Here is a 22,046-nt window from a genome sequence, read left to right on the forward strand (position 1 = left end):
CCTGCCTCAGCCTCCCGAGTAGCTGGAACTACAGGTGCTCACCACCACGCCTGGCTAATTTTTATATTTTTAGGAGAGATGGGATTTTGCCATGTTGGCTAGGCTGGTATCAAACTCCTTACCTCAGGTGATCCATCCACTTCGGCCTCCCAAAGTGCCGGGATTACAGGCATGAGCCACTGTGCTCAGCCTGAATTTTGAAATAATGCTTATTTCATTCTCTCTCTATCTATTTTTCTTTCGTTATTCAGACAGGGTCTTGCTCTGTTGCCCAGGCTGGAGTGCAGTAGTGCGATCATAGCTCACTGCAGCCTCTAACTCTTGGGCTCATGATCCTCCTGCCTCAGTCTCCTGAGTAGCTGGGACTACAGGTGTGTACCACTACGCCTGGCTAATTTTTTCCTTTATTTATTTTTTTGAGACACTGGGTCTTTCTATGTTGCCCAGGCTGATCTAGAACTCCTGACCTCAAGCAATCCTCCTGAGTTGGCCTTCCAAAGTGCTGGGATTACAGGCGTGGGCCACCATGCCCAGCCTCTCTTTCTTTCCCTCTCTTTTAACTTATGTTACATTTATAAGAGAGAGGGAATCAGTAAAAATGTACAAATGAGTGAGTGGGCAGGATTTTCAACTTACAGTGTTGAAATAGGTTGAGTCACAGTCTGGGCACCCAAGACCTACCCAGAAGTGGGTGTGGCCGTGCTGCCCTGTCGCCGCCTGCAGGGGCCCCCGGCTCCCAGTCTTCCTGCCCTGCACCTGCGCCCCCTCCCTCCACACCCATGCACCTGGATGCCCTTCAGGTTCATCCTGCGCTGGGGCGGGTGGTAGGGCAGGAAGTACTTGCTGTCTTCGGGTGACTCCTCCGAGGTGGAAGAATCGTCAGCTTCTTGACCATTGGTCCTGGGGCTGGCATCCCCAAAGTTCTGAGAGATGATGGTTACTGGCAGGTTCCTGGGCAGACTCTGGGGACAGAGAGAAGCCGGCGTTAGTGATGACGCTTGGTGACGAGCCACCAGTGGGAAGGATGGCTGGGCTGATGGTGCCATTGTTCCATCAGCCATTCGAGCTTGAAGCTCACTTCGACCATTCTTCTTTCCTGATCCTGACCATACCCCCAGACACCAAGCCCCATCATTCCAGCCTAACGATGCCTCCTCCTCACAGGTTTCTGGGCCAGTCTCCTAAGCAAGCCCTGGTCTTCTCGTACCATGGTAAAGATCTTGCCTCCTAATGGGTCTCAGCCCCTTATATCTCATCTGCTACCATTACATTTCCAATTTCTAGCCCTGTGACTGAGCTAAAAGTAGAAAAAATATTCAGAATGACTAGCTGATGCTAAAAACAAAAAACAAAAAACAAAAACCAACAGTGCTAGGTACTGTCTGGAGTGCTTCATAGCCACCACCTCATTGAATCCTTCCTGACAAGTACAGATGGTTGTTGATAATCACCTTTTACAAAATAGGAAGTGGAGTGCTGTGGCATGATGGAGCTTCTGTGTGGCCCACAAAGCCACACAGTACCCTCATGCCGTGCTGCCTCCACACTCAAAGCTTCTTGTCCCACTCCCAGTGCAAAATCATTCAGGGGCTCAAACAACAGGAAAGCTCATTGGTGTGCACAGCCCACCTTGGTGTGCCCCGTTACCCCCTTGCCACTGCTCCTTGACTCCTACTCTGCAGGTGGGTGGAAGCGCCAGTCATGGCCTGCTGGTAGGCCGCATGCCAGGCCATGTTCATGTTGTAACTGCGGTTGGGAATACGGATCCTCCCGAAGTGCTGGGATTACACATGTGAGCCAGGGTGCCCGGTCAGGGTCCTTTCCTTTCTAAATGAGGACACTAAGTATGCTTTCCTTGCAGGGCAGTTCTGTGGGGTCAATGAGGTAATGCACAGAGGACATGTTGCGTGGCACCTGCCCGTGACAGTGCTCGGTAAACCCAGAGCTACCATAGTGATAAGATCTACCTTGGCGGCAGCATTCCTTCATTTCTCAGTGCCTGGGGCCCTGATGGGAAATGCACTCTGCAATTCACACAGGTGTCTTAAACCCAGTGATGGTTCAGGTGTGCGGGGGCGGGGGGAACCCCAGTGGGAGGCCAGCAGCTGTGTGTAGTCAGCTGAGAGGGCGCTGAGGATCCTAAGAGGGAGGCTGCCCAGTGAGGAAGTGGCTGGGTCAGGCTTGACCCTAAATCTTATTTACACTTTTAATTTTAATTTTTTAAATTTTAAAAAATGTTCACTCTGTGGCCCAGACTGGTCTTGAACTCCTGTCCTAAAGCGATCCTCCCACCTCAGCCTCCCAAAATGCTGAGATTACAGGCAAGAGCCACTGGGCCCAGCCCTACCAATTTCAAAATGAGTGGTTTCTACTCATCACTAACCAGACACAAACACAAGGCTGAAAGATGTGGATTATTCTGGGTGTGGGAGGGAACTTCTGGCTTCAAGTAGATGAAGAGCTGACTGGGCACAGTGGCTTACGCCTGTAATTCCAGCACTTCGGGAGGCCAAGGTGGGAAGGATTGCTTGAGGATGGAGTTCAAGACCAGCCTGGGAAATAGTGAGACCTTGTCTGCACAAAAAAATACAAAATTAGCCAGGCATGGTGGTGTGTGCCCTTAGTCCTGCTACCTAGGAGGCTGAGGTGGGAGGATCTCTTGAGCACAGGAGTTTGAGGCTGCAGTGAGCTGTGTGGTGCAACTGCACTCTAGCCTGGGTGACAGAGCAAGACCCTAACTCAAAAAAAAGACAAAAAAAAACAAAAAACAAGGGCAGACACGGTGGCTCATGCCTATAATCCCAGCAATTTGGGAGGCCGAGGCAGGCAGACCATGAGGTCAAGAAATCAAGACCATCCTGGCCAATGTGGTGAAACCCCATCTGTACTAAAAATACAAAAATTAGCTGGGCATGGTGGCTCGTGACTGTAGTCCCAGCTACTCAGGAGGCTGAGGTAGGAGAATTGCCTGAACCCGGGAGGTAGAGGATACAGTGAGCCGAGATGGCGCCACTGCACTCTGACCTGGTAAGAGTGACACTGTCTCAAAAAAAAAAAAAAAAAAAAAAAGCAAAGGACAGGGAGCTACTCATTTCAGGTGGAGGCGGCAACTGGCCAGAGCCCTCAGCGGGCGCCAGGGAACACCTGACTTCAGGTGCGGCCCTGCCTGTCCTGCCCCACCTGGTCCAGGTTGCTGCTGTCCTTGGAGAGGCGCCGGAGCTTGCTCTCCAGGTTGACGATGCAGGCCTCCCGCCGCACCATCTCGATCCTCATCTCGTCGTTCTTCTCCTCCAGCTCGCGGATCTGCTTCCTGTACTTGTCTTTTTCGATTAAGCACTGCGAGTACTGTGTCTGGGCTTCGTCTCGGGAGTGGAAAGCCTGCCAGGGAGAAGTGGGACAAAGGCTGCTTTGGGGCTGAACCTCAGCCAAATCCAGTTGGGCCCAGGGACAGGCATCGTCCCCATCCCAGGGGCCAGCCACGTCACCTGAGGCTCTAGTCTGGAGCCTGACTCCTGGGCGTGTCAGTCACTACCATCTTCATTAACATGGTCACAGAACCGTTGGTCCGACCCTTGCTAGTGGCAGGCTCTGTGTTGAGAACTTTGATGCGGTATCCCTTGAAGGCCGCAGCCTGCCCCTGTGAGGTGGCGCTACTGTAATTATTTTCATCTTACAGGTGAGGGCACTGAGGTCCCACAGGGGTGGCAGTTTGCCTATGGGCACACATCTTATGAATGACAGGGCTGGATCTGAACCCCTCCCTCTCACCCGAGAGACCAGAAAACATTTAAAAACCATGCTTGGTTGTGGGAGTTGCTGGAGCCCAGCTCAGAGGCCCCCGATACCCAAATGCCTACGAGATAGAACTCATTTTTGGAACAGAAATGGGAAAGATGGATTCAGGAGTAATCCCTGCATCGTCAGTGATGTTGCACTGGGCAAAACTCTCTGAAAGACCTGGTGGTCTGGGGCGTGGGCCCCACGGTGCAGCCTTGCCGCCTGCACGCTGCAGGTGGTGCCTGTACCTGGTCCCGCTCCCGCTCCACCTCCTCCAGCTGCAGCATGACCGTGTTCATGCGGTGCTTGTACATTTCACAGTCCTTCCCCAGGGTCGAGCACTTGAGCTCGAGGTCCTCCTTCTCCTCCAGGTACTGTGAGCAACACAGAGAAATCAATACATGCATCAAGCAATCAATAGGTCAGGGCTGACAGCTGTTCTCTGCTCATGCCTTCCCGCCGGCTGGCTGGAGCTGGCCTGTCCCTCCCTAAGCTGGCATGGTCAGCACACGGCCTGTCCTTCTGAGAACTGGCTATCTGACCACAGGTGCTCAAGGTAGGAGGCCAATCAACCCAGCATTGTCATGAAACCACTACACACCAGGAAACACAGGGGAGGCCAGTGTGGCCTCAATCAGGAGGGGGACACAGGTGCTAAGCTGGTGCAGTAGCTCGTAAATGCCCAAGCGTGGCCTGCACATCTGGGATCCTGCAGTCTGCAAGGTGTGGGTGAGGCTCTGGGACTCACATCCTGGCAGGTATGTCGGTTTCCCCAATCCCAAGCTCTCATCCTCCCCTCTGCCACACTGCCCCGCCCCCAGGCCCTCACCTGGTTGGTAAACTGTAACTCCTGCAAGGGGCTGAATACTGGGAAGCGCAGGGGATCTGTGCCAGGGGTCTGACCTAGTCCTCTGATAGGAGTGTGGGGTCAGGGAGGTCCTGCTGACACACACCACTGCCCCCTGGTATGAAGGGGACCTGCTCCCACCTTGTCCCGCAGCTCCTCCGCCTGGCGGGCCTCCTCCTGCAAATTGTAGATCTTGTTGACTAGCTCCTGCCGGTCCTCCAGGGCCTCCTTGCGGTCGTGTTCCAGGATGTCCAGGATGGCCTTGTCTGAGTCCGGCAAGCTGCGCTTCCCGGCCTGGGTGGGAGGGAGAGGGTTTAACAGGGTCAGGGTGGGGGCGGGGAGCCAGGTGGTCCAGGAAGGGAGGGGACAGAAAAGCCAGCAACAGACACAGACAGAGAAGAAGTTTTTGTGCCTGGAAGATAGAGGAAAGAAGAGACCTATGTCCCTTGGGGTCTCTAAGAAGCTTACAATTTAAGAAGTTTTTCACCTGGAAAGAAGCATAAAACTGGCTTCTCGTTGGGAGTATCCTGGGCCTTTTGTTCTCCCTTATCAGAGCCCAGGGAAGCAACTGTTGGACCCTAAACACTTCGCAGGCGACAGCAAACAGAGGGTGGATGCGCTTTTTTAGATGCTGCCCCTGAAATACCCAGGAATGTGTTCTGATGAAGCTGGGTTCATCCTCCGCTCCGAAACAGCCTGAGTCACCAGGCAGCCACTCCTGGGAGGAATTGTTCTGGAGGGAGGAGGAGGATGTTTTTTTTTTTCTTGCCCTGCAGGTATGTTTTGGGATGTCACTCCTCAGCAACTTCCTCCTCCGTGCCCACAAATGATTCCATGATGACCAGTGCCAGGAGGCATCTGGGGTTGCAACAAGTGGCATGGAGCTTAGAGTTGAGTTTCTTGGAATCTTTAAGGGCACGAAGGTTTCCTGGATGTCCTTTTCTCTTCCCACAGTGCCCAGGGCATTGATTTCCACATGGATGGTGGTTTTCTCGGAGTGCTTCAAATAAGGACATGTTTTCTCAAGTATTATCTCATGTCACTGACACATGGGTGGTGAGGGTCACCGCTTTACAGAGGAGGAGGCACAGGTGCCCAAGTGGGGCATGCATGTCTATGATCCTGCGGTCATGGTGTAGGTGAGGCTCTGGGACTCACACCCTGGAAGGTGCGTCTGTCTCCGCAACCCCAAGCCCTCATCCTCCTGCTGCCCACGCTGTCCCTGCCCCCAGGCCCTCACCTGGATGATGGACTGCAGCTCCTGGTTTTTGGTTTTCAGCATCTCATTCTCACGCTCCAGCTCCAGAACCTGCTCCTTCTTGGGCCGATTTTCAATGTCATTCTTCAGTTTCAGAGACTGATTTCTCTCCAGCTTACATTCCTCCTCCATTTTATTCAACCGGTGCTTCAGCTGATCGATCTGAAACACCCCAAGGGTGCCGAGGGGAGAATGCAGGTGTTAAGAAACACTCAGAAAAGGCAACGCTTCCCCAGAGCCCACTGGGCTTGCAGCATAACCTGAGGTATGCCCATCTCTCCTTCTTCCAGGGGCAGAGAAGAGCTCCAGGAAGCCTTCTCCAGTAAAACAAACCGTTATCTCCCTGTTGATGGAGAGTCTATTAGAATAGCTTTAAAGCTATTAGTCTATTTCAGAGTAGCTTTAAAGGGGCTATGGGCCTCAGAGAAAACTCCCTCAACATTTTTCGGATGGAATAGGTTATGGATTAGGATAAAAGAGATCCAAGCTGGTATTTTCCACTTCAACACCCTTGTCTGATGGGTTTCAAATTCTGACCCTCAGAACCAAGGATTCCCCTGAAGAATCCCGGGGTTATCCAGGGGGAAGGAGGAGATGGTTGAGAAATCGGGGCTCTGGGCGTCCACCCTGACTTCACATCCCAGAACAGCTCTGCTTGCATGGTTTGTTCTCTTGGGTTTCACACAAGATTTTACTTGGATAACTAGCATTGTTGCTAAAAAGGAAGAGGAGGAGGAGGAAGAGGAAAAAGAAGAAAAAGCAGGAGAAGGAAGAGAAGAAGAAAAGAAGTGGAAGAAGAGGAAGGGGAAGAAGAGAAAGGGAAAGAAGAGGAAAAGGAAGAAGAAGAGGAGGAGGAAGGAGAAGGAGAGGAAGAGGAAGATAAAGAAGAGGAAAAGGAGGAAGAAGAAAGAAGAAGGAGAACAGGAGGAAGAGGAGGAGAAAGGAGAAGAGGAGGAGAGGAAAAGACGGAGGAAGAAGAAGGAGGAGGAGAAGGGGACGGGGAATGAGAAGGAGAAAGAGAAGAAGAAAAAGAACAAGAAGAAGTGGAGGAGGAGAGGAGGAGGAGGAAGAAGGAGAGGGAGAGAGAGGAAGGTAGAGGGAGAAGAGGAATAAGAAGGAGGAGGAAGAGAAGAAAAAAAGAAGCAGAAAAAGGAGGGGAAGCGGAGAATAAAGAAGAGGAAGAAGAAGGAGAAGAAGAAGAGAAAGGAGGAGGGGGAGGAAGAAGAGGAGGAGAAAGAAGCAGAAGAGGAAGGAGGAGGAGGAGGAGGAAGAGGAGGAGAAGAAAGAAGAAAAAGAAGAGGAAGGAAGGGGAGAAGATGAAGAAGACAGCCTGAAAGCCACTGAACTGTAATTTCACAGGATCTTTGGCTTAAAGAACTTCCCTGGACTTAGCTGCAAAAAGAGTGGCTTCTTGGAGGAGACACTATTGCATCTGGAAATAAGACAAGTAGGGATGTGCTGATCTTCACACTCAAGAGTTTAGTGTCAGGAACTTCGACCAGCAGAAGACTTCTTCAACCTGCGTGGCTAGGCCTGTGTGCTTCCCCAAACACACTGGCCTTGCTAAAATACCCCAAACAAGACGTTTGCATTCAAGGGCTATAAAGAAAGAAGTCACCAGAGGGGAGGGTGTCATTTTCAAATCTTAGTCTTGGAGGGAGAATTGTCTCAAGAAATCTGGCAGGCGTTTCTCCTAATGCTATCCCTCCCCTGCTACCCGATCCCCCAACAGGCCCTTGTGTATGATGTTCCCCTCCCTAACCCAGATGACGGGGTGATAGACTCAGCAAACCACCATGGCACGTGTACACCTAGGTAACAAACCTGCATTTGTTTGTTTATACCTAGGTAACAAACATGCACATGTACCCCAGAACTTAAAGCATAATAATAATTAATAAAAGAAATCTGGCAGGTAGAGAGCAGCGGCTTTAGCAAGAAAAGAATGGCTGCTGCACCCCAGTGATTAGTCTGAGACAATGAAGAAATGGGCATGCAGGAAACAGCCTGAAACCAAGAAAACCAGCCAGGGACTCTGCTGGCCAGATGTTCCTCCAAATTCTACTTACACTTTCTCACTGTTCATATATCTCCAGGGAAACATAACACAGGAGAAAGTTCCAGGAGAGAAACTTGTAAGTCCCTTCCACAGAGTAACTTCCCCAAATCCTAGGTAAAAACAGCAATAGAAACCTCTCTTCCTGCTCATAAAGAAAAAAAACGCTCCTCGGCATCTTCAAAGCTCAACCCAAGCGTCCAGTCCCGTGCTAATTCCCGAGTTCCACACGAGCAGGCACGGGGTGCTAGCATGGCGGGGTGCTTACTGGGTCAGTCACTCTGCCCAAGACTTACGGTTCAGTATCCCAGCAACTCTGGGGCATAGGTATTACTTTCATTATTGCCATCTGCAAAGGGGGAAACTGAGGCCAATAGCTAAGTAAGTAGTAAAGCAGAAAGCCAGAATTTCAACTCCAAACTACAGGACTTAAAAAGCTCATGCCCTTAACCAAAACACGGCTGCCTGCTATGCCACTGACTCAATTCACCTGAATTCCGGTGGATTGTTTACAGATCTGTCTGCTTCACTAAATTGTAAGTGACCTGAGCACAGCTCACGTTATTTATCCCCGTGTCTCCCACAGTGCTTAGCACAGTGCCTCACACGTGGCAGGTGCTTAATAAATATTCTGAGAGTCTATTTTCCACCCAGCAGCCACAGTGATCCTTCTCAGGTATAAATCAATTGTCACTCCTCAGCTCTCAATCCTTCAGAGGCTTCTTATCACAACTAGAATAAATCCCAAAGTTCTTACCATGCCCCAGGATCTGGACCCCGGCCATCCCTTCCACTCCCTCTGCAACAGTTGCTTATTTGGCTCTGGCCCCACTGACTCTCCTGCCATTTCTTTTCTCTTTCTTTTCTTGTCCTCCCCTTTCCCCTCCCCCTCCTCTTCCTCTCCCTTTCCCTTCCCTTCCTTTCTTTCTTTTCTTCTCTCTCTCTCTCTCATCAGGCATGGCTCACTGCAGCCTCAACCTCCTGGGCTTAGGCGATCGTCCTGCCTTATCCTCCCAAGCAGCTGGGACTACAGGCTCATATCACCATGCCCGGCTAATTTTTGTAGCGATGGGGTTTTGCCATGTTGCCCATGCTGGTCTCCAACTCCTGGACTGAAGTGATCCTCCTGCCTTGGCCTCCCAAAGTGCTGGGATTACAGGTGTGAGCCATTGAGCCCAGCTTTCCTGCTGTTTCTTCAAAAACAAAAACAAAACATGCCCCTACTTGTGGCCTTTGTGTTTTCCCCCTGAGACTGGCATCGTTGGTTCCTTTCATCTCTTCAGATCTCTTTTCACGTGTCTCCTCCTCAGAGATCTTTCCTGGCCACCCTAGTTAAAGTAGCACCCCTCAGGTTCTGTTCTCACACTCTGTCTTCTCTTCTTGATAGCACTCATTACTACTATTTATGCATTTGTTTTCTGATTACAATGTTAGCTCCACGACAGTAGGGTTTTAGTATTGAGTTATGTATCCCTGGAAAACAGCCTGGGGGCCAGGTGTGGTGGCTTACACCTGTAATCCCAACAATTTGGGAGGCCAAGGTGGGCAGGTTGCCTGAGCCCAGGAGGTCTTGAACTTGAAAAAGAAAGATGCAAATATCCTTAACACATTTGCAGAGTGAGCCTTTCTGGGAGCCCTACTGGGTCTACATGTGTCTGGGCAACATGTCTCAACTAAAAATAGAAAAAGGAGTGGGAGGTAGGAAAAAATAGAAAAAAATAGCTGACATGGCAGGTACCTATAGTCCCAGCTACTTGGGAGGCTGAGGTGGGAGGATCACCTGAGCCTGCAAGGCCAAAGCTACAGTGAGCTGTGATCGTACCACCGCATTCCTGCCTGGGTGACAGACTGAGACTCTGTAAAAAAAAAAAAAAAAAGAAAAAGAAAAAGAAAAAAAAGACTCATACATGGTGGCACTCAATAAACAGAAAGAATGAATAAGGCCGGGTGCAGTGGCTCATACCTGTAATCTCCCCATTTTGGGAGGCCAAGCCAGGCAGATCACTTGAGCCCAGGAGTTCCAGCCAGCCTGGGCAAAATAGCAAGACCCCTTTTCTACAAAAAAATTAAAAAAAAAAAGCGCATCATCACTGGTCATCAGAGAAATGCAAATCAAAACAACATTGAGATACCATCTCACACCAGTTAGAATGGCGATCATTAAAAAATCTGGAGACAACAGATGCTGGAGAGGATGTGGAGAAATAGGAACGCTTTTGCACTGTTGGTGGGAGTGTAAATTAGTTCAACCATTGTGGAAGACAGTGAGGCGATTCCTCAAGGACCTAGAAATAGAAATTCCATTTGACCCAGCAATCCCATTACTGGGTATATATCCAAAGGATTACAAATCGTTCTACTATAAGGACACGTGCACACGAATGTTCATTGCAGCACTGTTTACAATAGCAAAGATCTGGAACCAACCCAAATGCCCATCGATGATAGACTGGATAGGGAAAATGTGGCACATATACACCATGGAATATTATGCAGCCATCAAAAACGATGAGTTTGGGTTCTTTTTAGGGACATGGATGAACCTGGAAACCATCATTCTCAGCAAACTGACAGAAGAGCAGAAGATCAAACACCACATGTTCTCACTCATAGGCGGGTGTTGAACAATGAGAACACATGGACACAGGGAGGCGACTGGGGTCAGTTGGGGGGAAATAGGGGAGGGACGGTGGGACGGTGGGGGGTGGGGAGCTGGGGAGAGATATCAAGGGGAGAAATGCCAGATGTTGGTGATGGGGAGGAAGGCAGCAAATCACACTGCCACGTGTGTACCTATGCAACAATTTTGCATGTTCTTCACATGTACCCCAAAACCTAAAATGCAATAAAATAAATAAATGGGGAAAAAAAAAAAAAAAGAATAGCCTGGTACCTGCAGTCCCAGTGACTTTGGAGGCTGAGACAGGAGAATAGCTTGAGTCTAGGAGGTCAAGGCTGCAGTAAGCCATGATTGCACCACTGCTGCCTGGGCAGTGGAAGGCCCTGTCTCAAAAAAAATAGAAAGAAAGAAAAGAAAGGAAGGAAGGAGGAAGGAAGGAAAAGAGAGAGGAAGGGAGGAAGGAGGCAAGAAAAGGGAGAGAGGAAGGAAGGAAAAGATAGGAAGGAAGGAGGGAGGAAGGAAGGAAGGGAGGGAGGAAAAGAAAAGGAAAGAAAGAAAAAGAAAAAAAAAGGAAAAAAGAAGAGAAAAGAAAAAAAAGAAATGAAAAAAGAAAGATGCAGATCTCTTTAACTCATTCGCGGAGCGAGCCATTCTGGGAGCCCTACCGGGTCTGCCTGCGCATGGCAAGGTCGGTCTGGGCCCGAGCCGGCGGTGGAAAGCCGCACTGGGTCAGTCCTTGTGCGCATGTCTGCCCGTGCACATAGGCGATGTAGGCCGCCAAACCGGTAGCGCTAAGCACTGTGGGTACACGCACAGGCGCATGGCGGATCTAGGAACCCCAGAGGCCCTGTGTCCTTCATTTCCTCTCACCTGCCTGGGCACGGAGCTCTGGCAGACCATGTGCACGTGCCTGCATCTGCTTTATGGGGGACTTGAGCCCCGGTGACATTTGTTTTCCCCTGGCTCATCCTGGTGGAGTAACCCTTGGGCACCCCTCACCTCGAGTTGGAGGTCTCGGCTCCTCATGACCGCCATGTTCTTCTCCTCACTGAGCTGTGCGTAACGCATGGCTAAGTTGTAATTGTCGTCTTTCACCTTGACCAGCTCGTCATTGTAGCTGTCCCGCTCTTCCTTCATCTTGTAGTAGCGCTCCTGGAAGGTCAGCAGCTCCATGCGCGTCAGCGTCATCTGCTTCTTTTCATCCTCCAGCTGCCGCAACCTGGCCAGCAGCTCGCATCGCTGCAGGTCCTTGGCCTTCATCTGCTGCTGCAGCTTGATGACCTCGTTCATCAGGAAGTGCGTGAGGCCCTCGTGGCCCTCCTCCACTGTGGAGAGGGGGCACCCAGTCAGGCCTGAGGACTGGGAAGGGGAAAAAGGAGGTTCCAGACGCAGGGCAGGTGCCATTCATTCACTCACTCAACTCACCAATGTTGTACCGAGCTCTTACTCACTCTCCCCAAGGGGCAGTGGGGATTCAGAGGGAGCAAGACTCACAGCCTTGGCCCCGGGAGAGCTTAAGGTATAATAAGAGAAAGACATTTAAAAAAAAATCAAATGATTATCACAAACAATTACAGACCGTGATAATTTCACAAAGTAAAGGTAGATGGGGCTATGAGAGTGTGTAGCAGGGGCCCAGATGCAGCCTCATGGGCAGAAGGGGTTGGAGAAGGCTCCTGATAGTTGAGCTAAAATGTTAAGTTCAGGAGGGAAAAGGCATTCTAGGAAATAACAGCATTGCCAAGGCCATATGGGGAGGCGGGAGGAACTTGGCATATTTCAGGAACTGAAGGAAGACCAAGGTGGCTGAAGGAGAGAGACAGAAGAGAAAGGCGATGCCGGAGGTGTCAGCGGGGCTGGACCATGAAGGGTCCTGGGTCTTGGCCGGGTGCAGTGGCTCACGTCTGTAATCCCAGCACTTTGGGAGGCCAAGGTGGGTGGATCACGAGGTCAGGAGTTGGAGACCATCCTGGCCAACATGGTGAAATCCCATCTCTACTAAAAATACAAAAAGTTAGCTGGACGTGGTGGTGTGCACCTGTAGTCCCAGCTACTTGGGAGGCTGAGGCAGGAGAATAACTTAAACCTGGGAGATGGAGGTTGCAGTGAGCCGAGATTGCACAACTGTATTCCAGTCTGGCGACAGAGCGAGACTTTGTCTCAAAAAAAATTTTTTAAAAAATTTTTTGAGACAGGGTCTCGCTCTGTCACTCAGGCTGGAGTTGTACAGGGGCATGATCATAGCTTATTGCAGCCTTGAACTCCTGGGCCCAAGCAATTCTATGGCTGCAGCTTCCAAAAGCATTGGAATTTCAGGCATGAGCCACTGTGCCTGGCCAAGACCTGGGTGTTTACAAAGAAACAATGAAAAACCACCAAAGGGTTTGAAATAGGGGAGGAAGAATGGTGAAAGCACTGACTGACACAGATCGGGAATGAATATAGGGAGTTGACAGGGTTGTGGGAGTCTGGGCTGTAGGAAGTGTTGGGGAGGGAGAGAAGACTGATTCAAGAATGTTTAGAAAGGAAGATGAAGGCAAGATGCTCAAGGGCTCTGGTCCATGAGACACTTGAAAGAATGCGACCAAGGCAAGGACAAGATCTGCAGAGTAGGGTGAACTTCTGTTCCACCTCGGTGCCATTAATGGGGGATGATCCGTGAACACCCACTTCTCTTGGCTCCTGCTTCACTTTGCCCCCTGTCACCTGTCTTTCATCATCAAGCAAAATAAATTGTTGACAGTTGACAGACCCCAGTTCTACATGTCATGGATTCACAGTGTTAGAACCATGCCACTACACACGCACGCACGCACGCACGCACACACACCCCCTCCTATTAGCGTCCAGATGTTCCCAATGACAAAAGCACTTACCCACAATGGTGGAGAATCTCCGGGTGGGCTCTTTCCCAGTCACCAGTTTGTACAGCTCTGGGTAATAAAATTCCAGGCTCTCCAAGAAGACCACATAGCCCCTTTGCCCCTTGGTATGCAGAATGTCCAATAACCGGCCTGGGGAAAGACCAGATCACTCTGTGAGAATACATATCTGATGGAATCCAAGTCTCTGTGGCTGGTCTCATCCTGGACTTGTGTCCCCCAATCAACTCTAAGAAGACAGTCTCCCCACGTTCTATCACATCTGAGTTGTATCTTGGAGCCCAGAAGATATAAATCGAAGTGCCAGGCCCTCTGCAGGGATTCGGTGAGCATTTGTTTTCTTTTTTTAATAAATTGGTAGAACCAAGATAAATGGAATTGCCACCCCAGTTTTGAAGAGCTTCCCAACTGACCAGGGCCAGAATGAACCATGTAGGTACCAGCTCTTCTGTGACTGAGGGAGATTGGAAGCATGATAAAAATTATGGAATGAAATGTGGTTATCTGGGAGTGAGAGCAGGAAGACATACTTGGGTGAAGGGCTAGGAAAATAGGAAGCAGGAATAGTTCTAAGTTTTTCTTTGGGATTACTACACAACCTGGAAACATCTTTAACCTAAATGTAATTCTTCCAGCAGGTTCCACTTTCTCTGCTACCAATTCCACTTATTGCTTACATTGTTGGGTCCTTTCTTAAACATTTTATTTTCAGATATTTCTTCTGAAATATAGAAGAAGAAAGGTAGGTCTTAAAACTCTACCTTTTCCCTAGGACAGACTGAAGAAATAAAAATTATGATATGTCAACCCTGGTTGTTTGGTGAAGCTGTCTGGAGCACTGTTTTGAGAAACATTCCAAAGTTACATCCAGGCTCAGTGGGAAAGCGTGCTGATTAGTGATGTCTGCCATGGATGCCAGAGAGTTGCAGCTGATGAGCTACTTACCACCAGCCACGCTGGGGGACAGCGATTCTCAAACCTTTTAAACTAATCCACAGAAAGAAAAACATTTAACATTGTGGCCTAGTGACCATAAACAAAGATAAGTCTACAAATACACGTGTACACACATGTACATGATATAAAATTAAAACAAGCTTCACAAACCATATTTATTACCTTTACTGAAAATGGTAAAGTGTCATACCCACTGTCCCCCACCCCCAAAGTCAGGCTACAAAAGCCTGTGGACCCCTTTGCAGAATATTTTTAAACAGATAAACTATATCAGATTACAAAAGAAGCCAATTGTAATAAAATCCATTTATCAAATGTTAAATAAATTTGTGTTTCAGTAATAAACATACTTCTTTATCAATGCATTAAATAAGACCCCCTTGACAGGTCTAATTAGCACTGTAATTTTCAAAGAGAGATGAGTGTAAATGGTATTTTGAGAGATCTGCAATAGCTGTAGTGATATGGAGAGACCTGTAATTTTCATTTTTGCCTAAGTCAGAGGAATTACTAATCATGACTGTAATTTGTGGCTTCCTGACATTTGCAGTTGAAGGCAATGCTAAATTGCAGTTGAGGCTGGTAAAATAAAGATGTCACTTCTTTCCCCTCCCAGTTTATGGATCCTTTGAGTCATATACAGAGACAGTTTGAGCTCTATACACAGATGGGTGGGTCTGTGGACCTCAGTTGAAAAATCCCTGACCTAGAATAGCTACCAAAGGGTATGTCTGGAAGTTGCCATGTGTGGTAGCCCTCCCACTCCCACAAAGAGGTCCTAAGGTTACCTGCCCGGTTGATCTTGGATGGCAGCATGGGAGCATTAAGCACTTCATCTTCATCCTGCTCATCAATGACCTTACACTGACGCAGGTAGGGCGTGAGCTTGGCGGGGTTGATGTAGCGGCTGAGCATGTGCCGGTTACACTCCACATTCTCCCACAAGGCGTCCTCCTCATCCTTCAGCGTCTCCATGTAGTCATCCATCTCTGGCCCTCCTCCTTTTGGACATAAACCCCAACAAGCTTAATAAAAGAGTCTCACCAGAACAGCTCTATAAACTCCTCTGGAGTGATCTCTAGAATATATTGTTAAGTTAAAAAAAAAAAAGTCCTGTACAGTAAAGTATATATGGCATTTTAGCTTTTATCTAAGAAAGGGGGTATGAATATAAAAACATGTATTTTCTTATATACTAAACATAGACAATGGAAATTTAGGCCATAAAATTTTTAAAAGATTATTTATAAGGCAGAGAGGGAAAATCCTGCAGTTGGAGTCTACCCTTTCCATCCAAGTTTTTAATGTCTTACTAAAAATGTATAGTTCCCTAAACAATATATACTATTGGTTTTTGTTTTAAAATTTCACATAAATGGGGTCCTGATGCATGTTTCCTTTTTCAACATGCTTGTTCTACCACACTTTTTTTTTTTGAGATTTATCTATGTGGATACATGTAGATCAAACCATTCATTTTTAAAAAACAGCTTTATTGTGATATAATCCACATACCATACAAGTTATGTTTTTAATGTGTACAATTCAATGATTTTAGTATATTCACAGAGTTGTGCAGCCATCACCACCATCAATTTAAAAATATTTCCATCATTTCAAAAAGAAGTTTCTCACCCTTTATTAGCCACTCTCAATTTCCCTCTAATACCCGCCCCTCCAGCCCTGTACAACCACTCACCTACCTTCTGTCTGTATAGATCTGCCTTTTCTGTACATTTTATACAAGTGAAATACTACAATTTATGGTCTTTCATGGCTGGCTTCTTTCACTTAGCAAGTTTTCAAGGTTTTTCCAGTTGTAACATGTATCAGAACTTCATTTATTTTAAATTGCTCAATGATTTTTCATTGCGTGGACGTGCCACATTTTGCTTGTCTGTTTATTCACTGATGAACAGACATTTGCATTGTTTCTACCTTTTGTCTACTATGAACGATGCTGCTATGAACATCATGTACCAGTTTTTGTGGGACTGTATGTTTTTATTTCCCTTGGGTAGATACATAGGAGTGGAATTGCTAGGCCATATGGCAACTCTATATTTAACATTTTGAGGAACTGCCAAACTGTTTTCCAAAGCAGCTGCATCATTTTACATTGCCACCAGCAAGCCATGAGGATTTTAATTTCTCCATATTCTTGCTAACACTTGTTATTGTCTGCCTTTTTTATTACCACTCTCCTACTGAGTGTGAAGTAGCATCTCATTGTGGTTTTGATTTGCATTTCCCTAATGACAAACAATGTTGAGCATCTTTCCATGGGCATACTGGCCATTTGTGTATTGAGAGATGTCTATTTAAATCCTTTGCCCATTTTAAAATTTTGTTGTTTGTTTTTTTATTATTGAGTTGTAGGATTTTGTTATGTATTCTGGATGAAAGCCGCTCATCAGATATATGACTTGCAAATATTTTCTCCCATTCTGTCAGGTGTCTTTTGAGTTTCTTAAAGGCATTGTTTGTAGCACAAAAGCTTTAAATTTTGAGGTAGTCTAATTTATTTATTTTTTCTTTCATTTGTGCTCACGGCATGTGTCCAAAACACCACTGTCTACCTCAAGATGATGAAGACTAACTCCTGTTTTTTTCCTTTGAATATTATACCTTACCTCTTACATTGAGAATTATGATCCATTTTGAGTTAATTCTTGTGTATGGTATGAGGTAGGGGCTCAACTGCATTCTTTTATGTGTGGATGTCCAGTTGTCTAAGCACAGTTTGTTTGAAAAGATTATTCTTTCCTCATTGGATGATCTTGCTACCCTTGTTGACAATCAACTGACCATAAATGTAAACATTTGGTTTTGCACTGTGAATTCTATTTCATTGATCTATATGTCTATCCTCATGCTAGCACTACACTGTCTTGATTACTGAAGATTTGTAGATTTGTAGTAGTCTTGAAGTTGGGAAGTATGAGTCTCCCAACGTTATTCTTTTTCAAGATTGTTTTGGCTATTAGGTGCCTTTTACCATTCTTATGAATTTTAGGATTAGGCTGTGAATTTCTGCAAAAAAGGCAGTTGGTATTTTCGTAGTGAATCTGCTGAATATGTAGATCAATTTGGGGAGTACTGCTACCTAACAATATGAAATCTTCTGATTTATGAATGTAGGGATGTCTTTCTTTAAATCTTTAATTTCTTTCAGCAATGTTTCATAGTTCTCAGTGTACAAGTCTTGCACTTACTTTGTTAAATATATTCCTAAGTATTTCATTATTTTTGATGACATTATAAAGGGGAGTTATTTTCTTAATTTCATCTGCGGAATATTCATTGCTGGTCTATAGATACATAATTTATTTTTGTGTATTGATCTTGTGTTGTGCAACCTTGTGAAATCATTTATTAGTTCTGATGGTTTATTAGTAGATATCTTATATCCTAGATATAAGATCATGTCATTTGCAGATGAAGATAGTTTTATTTCTCTCTTTCCAATCTGGGTGCCTTTTATTTCTCTTTCTTGTCTAATTGCTCTTGCTAAAACCTCCAGTACAATGTTGGATAGAAGTGTTGACAGCAGGAATCCTTGTTTTGTTACTGATGTTAGCGGAAAGCATCCAATCTTTCATTGTCAAGTATGACATTAGCTGTAGGCTTTTGCTTTTGTTTGTAAAATTGATGTCCTTTATCAAGTTGAGGAAGTTTTCTTACCTTCTTGGTTTGTTGAATGTTTTTGTCCTGAAAGGGTTCTTGATTTTGTCAGATGCTTTTCCTGCATTTATTGAGGCTGCCATGTGGTTTTTGTTTTTTATTCTATTGATATGGTTACATTACCTGACTTTCAGATGTTAAACCAACCTTGTATTCCTGGCATAAATCCCACATAGTCATGGTGTATAATTATTTTGATACATTGCTGGATTCAATTAGCTAGTTTTTAAAAATAGGATTTTTGCATTCATATTCATAAGAGATATAGGTCTGGAGTTTTGTTTTCCTGTGATGTCATTGTCTGGTTTTGCTATCAGGATATATCAGGGTATTTCTTTTCCTGTAATGTCATTGTCTGGATTTAATATTGGCTTCACAGAGTGAATTAGGAAGTGTTTCTTCCTCTTCTGCTTTTTGGAAGAGGCTTTTAAGAATTGGTATTTTTCATTTGTTTGGTAGAACTTACAAGTGAATACATCTGGGTCTGGGTTTTCTTTGTGGATTATTATTTTTACAAATTCAGTCTCCTTATTACAGGTCTGTTCATATTTTCTGTGAGTCTTGAGCCAGTTGTAGTAGTTTGTGTGTTTCCAGGAATTTGTCCATTATATCATTATATCTAAGTTATCTAATTTATTGGCAATTGCTCATAGTTCCCTTCATAATTCTTTTTATATCTGTAAGTTCAGTTATAATTTCTCCTCTTTCATTTCTGATTTTAGTAATTGGCATCTTCTCTCTTATTTTGTTGCTATATCAAAGAACCAACTTTTGGTTTCATTAATTTTCTGTATTCCTTTTCTCAGGTTCATTTGCTTCTGCTCTAGTCTTGATTATTCCTTTATTTTCTTTGCTTTAGGTTTAGTTTGCTCTTCTTTTTCTACATTTGTAAGGGAGTAGCTAAAATTATATCTCCTCCCTTTTTTTTATAATTTGCAAAATATATAATTTGCAAAAATTATAACAGAAAATTCTGACAGTGAAAGAGATCTGACCTAACCAACTCCATCTTGCTTCTAACCTCCAGGTTGTCCTTGTTCATTCCTGGGCAGAGGCCAAACTAACTTAGGGAGGAACGTAGTTCATAGATTAATGTATTATTCTGCTGCTGTCAGATGGCATGTACTACAGATGTCTGTTAGGTCTAGTGTGTGTGTGTGTGTGCGCGCGTGTTTTTTTTTTTTTTTTTTTTTTTAGACAGAGCCTCCCTCTTGTCGCCCAGGCTGGAGTGCAGTGGTGCAATCTTGGCTCACTGCAACTTCTGCTTCCTGGGTTCCAGCAAGCATGTCTGGCTAATTTTTGTATTTTTAGTAGAGACAGGGTTTCACCACGTTGGTCAGGCTGGTCTCAAATTCCTGATCTCAAGTGATCTGCCTGCCTCAGCCCCCACAAAGTGCTGGAATTACAGGCGTGAGCCACTGCGCCCAGCCAGGTCTGGTTTGTTTATAGTGTTGTGCAAGTCTCTTTTTTGTTGATCTTCTGCCTAGTTGTTCTATCCATTATTGAAAGTAGAGTAATAATGTCTTCAACTCTTATTGTTGAATTGTCTATCCCTCCAGTTCTGTCCGTCTTTGCTTCATGTATCTGGGGCTCTGTGCTAGGTGCATATGCTTATAACTCTTATAGCTTCCAGTGGATTGACCATTTTATTATTATGAGATGTTCTTCTTTAGCCACGGACAAATTCCTGGACCTGGCGATTTCATATATGGTGGGATGGGTGAGTGTGCTGGGGGCAATTGAGCTAAAAGGTAGCATTGATGTAGCCACGGATGTTGGAGCTGAGCCAGGGTGAAGAGACATGCAGGTAGGTCAAGACTATCAGGGCAGAGAAGAAATAAGCAAGCAGAGGAAGCTGGTCTGCTGAGCGGCGCCATGGCAAGACCATGAGGTTCCATGAGAAGTGGATGGCCAGGGTCACCTCTCTTGGTGCATAATTCCGTTCCCATCCTCATGAGCCTTGGGCTTCTGTGGTGTGTGGTCCTTGTTGTAGGCTTTCAACATACACCTCCACCTTCCCCATTAATTTGAGCTATTAAAATTTTTTTTTGAAAATTATTATTTTAGAGACAAGGTTTTGTTCTGCCACCCACGCTGGGATGCAGGGGGGCAATCATAACTCACGGTAGCCTCAAACTCCTTGGCTCAAGCAGTCCTCCCACCTTAGCCTCCTGAGTGGCTAGGACTACAGGTGTGTGCCTCCATGCCCAGCTATTTTTAACATTTTTGTAGAGACAGGGTCACACTACAGGCATGTGCCACCATGCTGTAGTTTGCCTAGGCTAGTCTCAAACTCCTGGCCTCGAATGATCTTCCCACCTCAGCCTCTCAAAGTGCTGGGATTACAGGCATGAGCCATCACGCCTAGCCAATTTGAGGTATTTCAAGTGGGATTTTGTTCCCTGCAACCAAAGTGCCTTGAGTAAAAATGCCTATTTGCTCTTGGGAGCAAAACTGGATTTAAAGTAATCAAAAATGAGGATTCGGTCTCCATTCAATCCAATGAACTTTGCATAGATGACAACCTCTTTGCTTCACTGCCTTAAGTCCTGACCTCTACGAGCCTTTTGCTAACACATGGCACTAGCTACCTGAGTCACAGTCAGCAACACCATAGACATGCCATGACAGCTGCTCATTCTGACAACATGACCACGTGATCATTTACAGTCACAAAGAAAAATGTACTTGCTTTTCTTATTTTCAAGAAGTGGACACCCTAAGAATTTTATTCAATGAATTATTTATTGACTAGGTGACAGGCATTGCTGGTGTCTCTCCACACTGCCCCCTGACTTCCTGCTAACAGAATCCTTCCCCGCCTTGCCCCCGCAGGAACCAGGCAGTCTGATGCTTCAGCAAGGCTGCATATCTTTTGAGCTGCAAAGAGCAGCCTTCGTTTGGTCTGTACCAGTGGTCTAGGAACAAGCACGTCAAGTGCTTTTGGCCATGCAGCCTGCAGACATGCACTGGGGGTGGCTCTGGAGGTTTTCCTTGATCTTTAACAGGAACCCCAGGAAGGGACTCCTTGTTCTTTGGCTTTTAGTTGTGAGTGTGTAAAGGTGGATGTGATGGTTTGGGTCACTGCACCTCAGCCTGTACCCCTCCGGTGACGTTAAACACAAGGTCTTTCCAGCTCTCTGCTCTGCCATCCTGAGGATTCACCCTCAAGATATAAAAGCTCTTTGTCCCAAGCCTTGTGAAGTTGGGTCTACTGTGATTTTCAGCCCGAAGTCTCCTAACTAATGAAAGCATCTACTTAGTACAAAGACTTGCTCAGCACCGTGAATGCACAAGAGAGCCGAAAGTCAGGTGTTAAGGAGCTTATACCGCTTGAGGGGTCAAAAGGCACGTGCCTAGGAATTAAACAGCAGCTCAAGGCAGGAAGACAGACAGGTCTGGATGGACCAAGAAGCACTTCTTACCAGCCTTCATGGACAAGGAGGTTGTAGTTGGCACATGCCAACCACCTGTTACAAGAGTGCTCAGGGACATAGCCTTTCTCCAGGGACTAGGGTGACCTGGTACAGCCACCTCAGCAGCCTGTCAGCTAAGCAGGAAATAACTGGGCAAAATCTTCTTTCCAAAGCAGAGATGAAAGGGACCCTCCTACCTCACTGTAGCTCTCTGCAGCCTTGACCTCCCAGGCTCCAGCGATCCTCCCACCTCAGTTTCCTAAGCAGCTGGGACTATAGGCCCACACCTCTGTGCCTGGCTAAGGGACCCTCCTACCTCAGATGCAATGAAATCACAGACCCTGGATCTCATTGAAACCTGCCCCATCATTAATGCCCCTGTGCAGCACAGTTGCTTAGCAACCAGAGGTGAAGGTGAACTTGGGAATGCACACCAGTTAGTGGGTGCCTGGAGTGAAAGAGCCTCTTCATCCTCAGCTGACTTGGGTGAGAACTGGCTCTGTGCTGAGCAACTGTGCTGGGTACAGAGGGTGCAAAGACATTTCCCAC

General features: G+C 46.5%; 1 protein-coding gene across 4 annotated transcripts in view; it reads right to left on the reverse strand.

Moving 5' to 3' along the window:
- Nucleotides 1-22,046, reverse strand: part of CARD11 (caspase recruitment domain family member 11) — a 149,861-nt gene that overhangs the window by 34,462 nt on the left and 93,353 nt on the right. For all 4 annotated transcript variants that reach the window (XM_032259588.1, XM_032259587.1, XM_032259589.1 and 1 more), the window contains exons 3-10: nucleotides 15,186-15,398; nucleotides 13,435-13,572; nucleotides 11,558-11,883; nucleotides 5,865-6,044; nucleotides 4,766-4,918; nucleotides 4,026-4,151; nucleotides 3,181-3,378; nucleotides 786-962 (exon numbers count right to left, since the gene is read on the reverse strand). In XM_032259588.1, the coding sequence (XP_032115479.1) occupies nucleotides 786-962; nucleotides 3,181-3,378; nucleotides 4,026-4,151; nucleotides 4,766-4,918; nucleotides 5,865-6,044; nucleotides 11,558-11,883; nucleotides 13,435-13,572; nucleotides 15,186-15,398 (1,511 nt within the window). The remainder of the gene's footprint in view (nucleotides 1-785; nucleotides 963-3,180; nucleotides 3,379-4,025; nucleotides 4,152-4,765; nucleotides 4,919-5,864; nucleotides 6,045-11,557; nucleotides 11,884-13,434; nucleotides 13,573-15,185; nucleotides 15,399-22,046) is intronic.

Source organism: Sapajus apella, unplaced genomic scaffold (assembly GCF_009761245.1).
Source record: "Sapajus apella isolate SASKATOON/1434 unplaced genomic scaffold, GSC_monkey_1.0 scaffold110, whole genome shotgun sequence".
Classification (NCBI taxonomy): domain Eukaryota; kingdom Metazoa; phylum Chordata; class Mammalia; order Primates; family Cebidae; genus Sapajus; species Sapajus apella.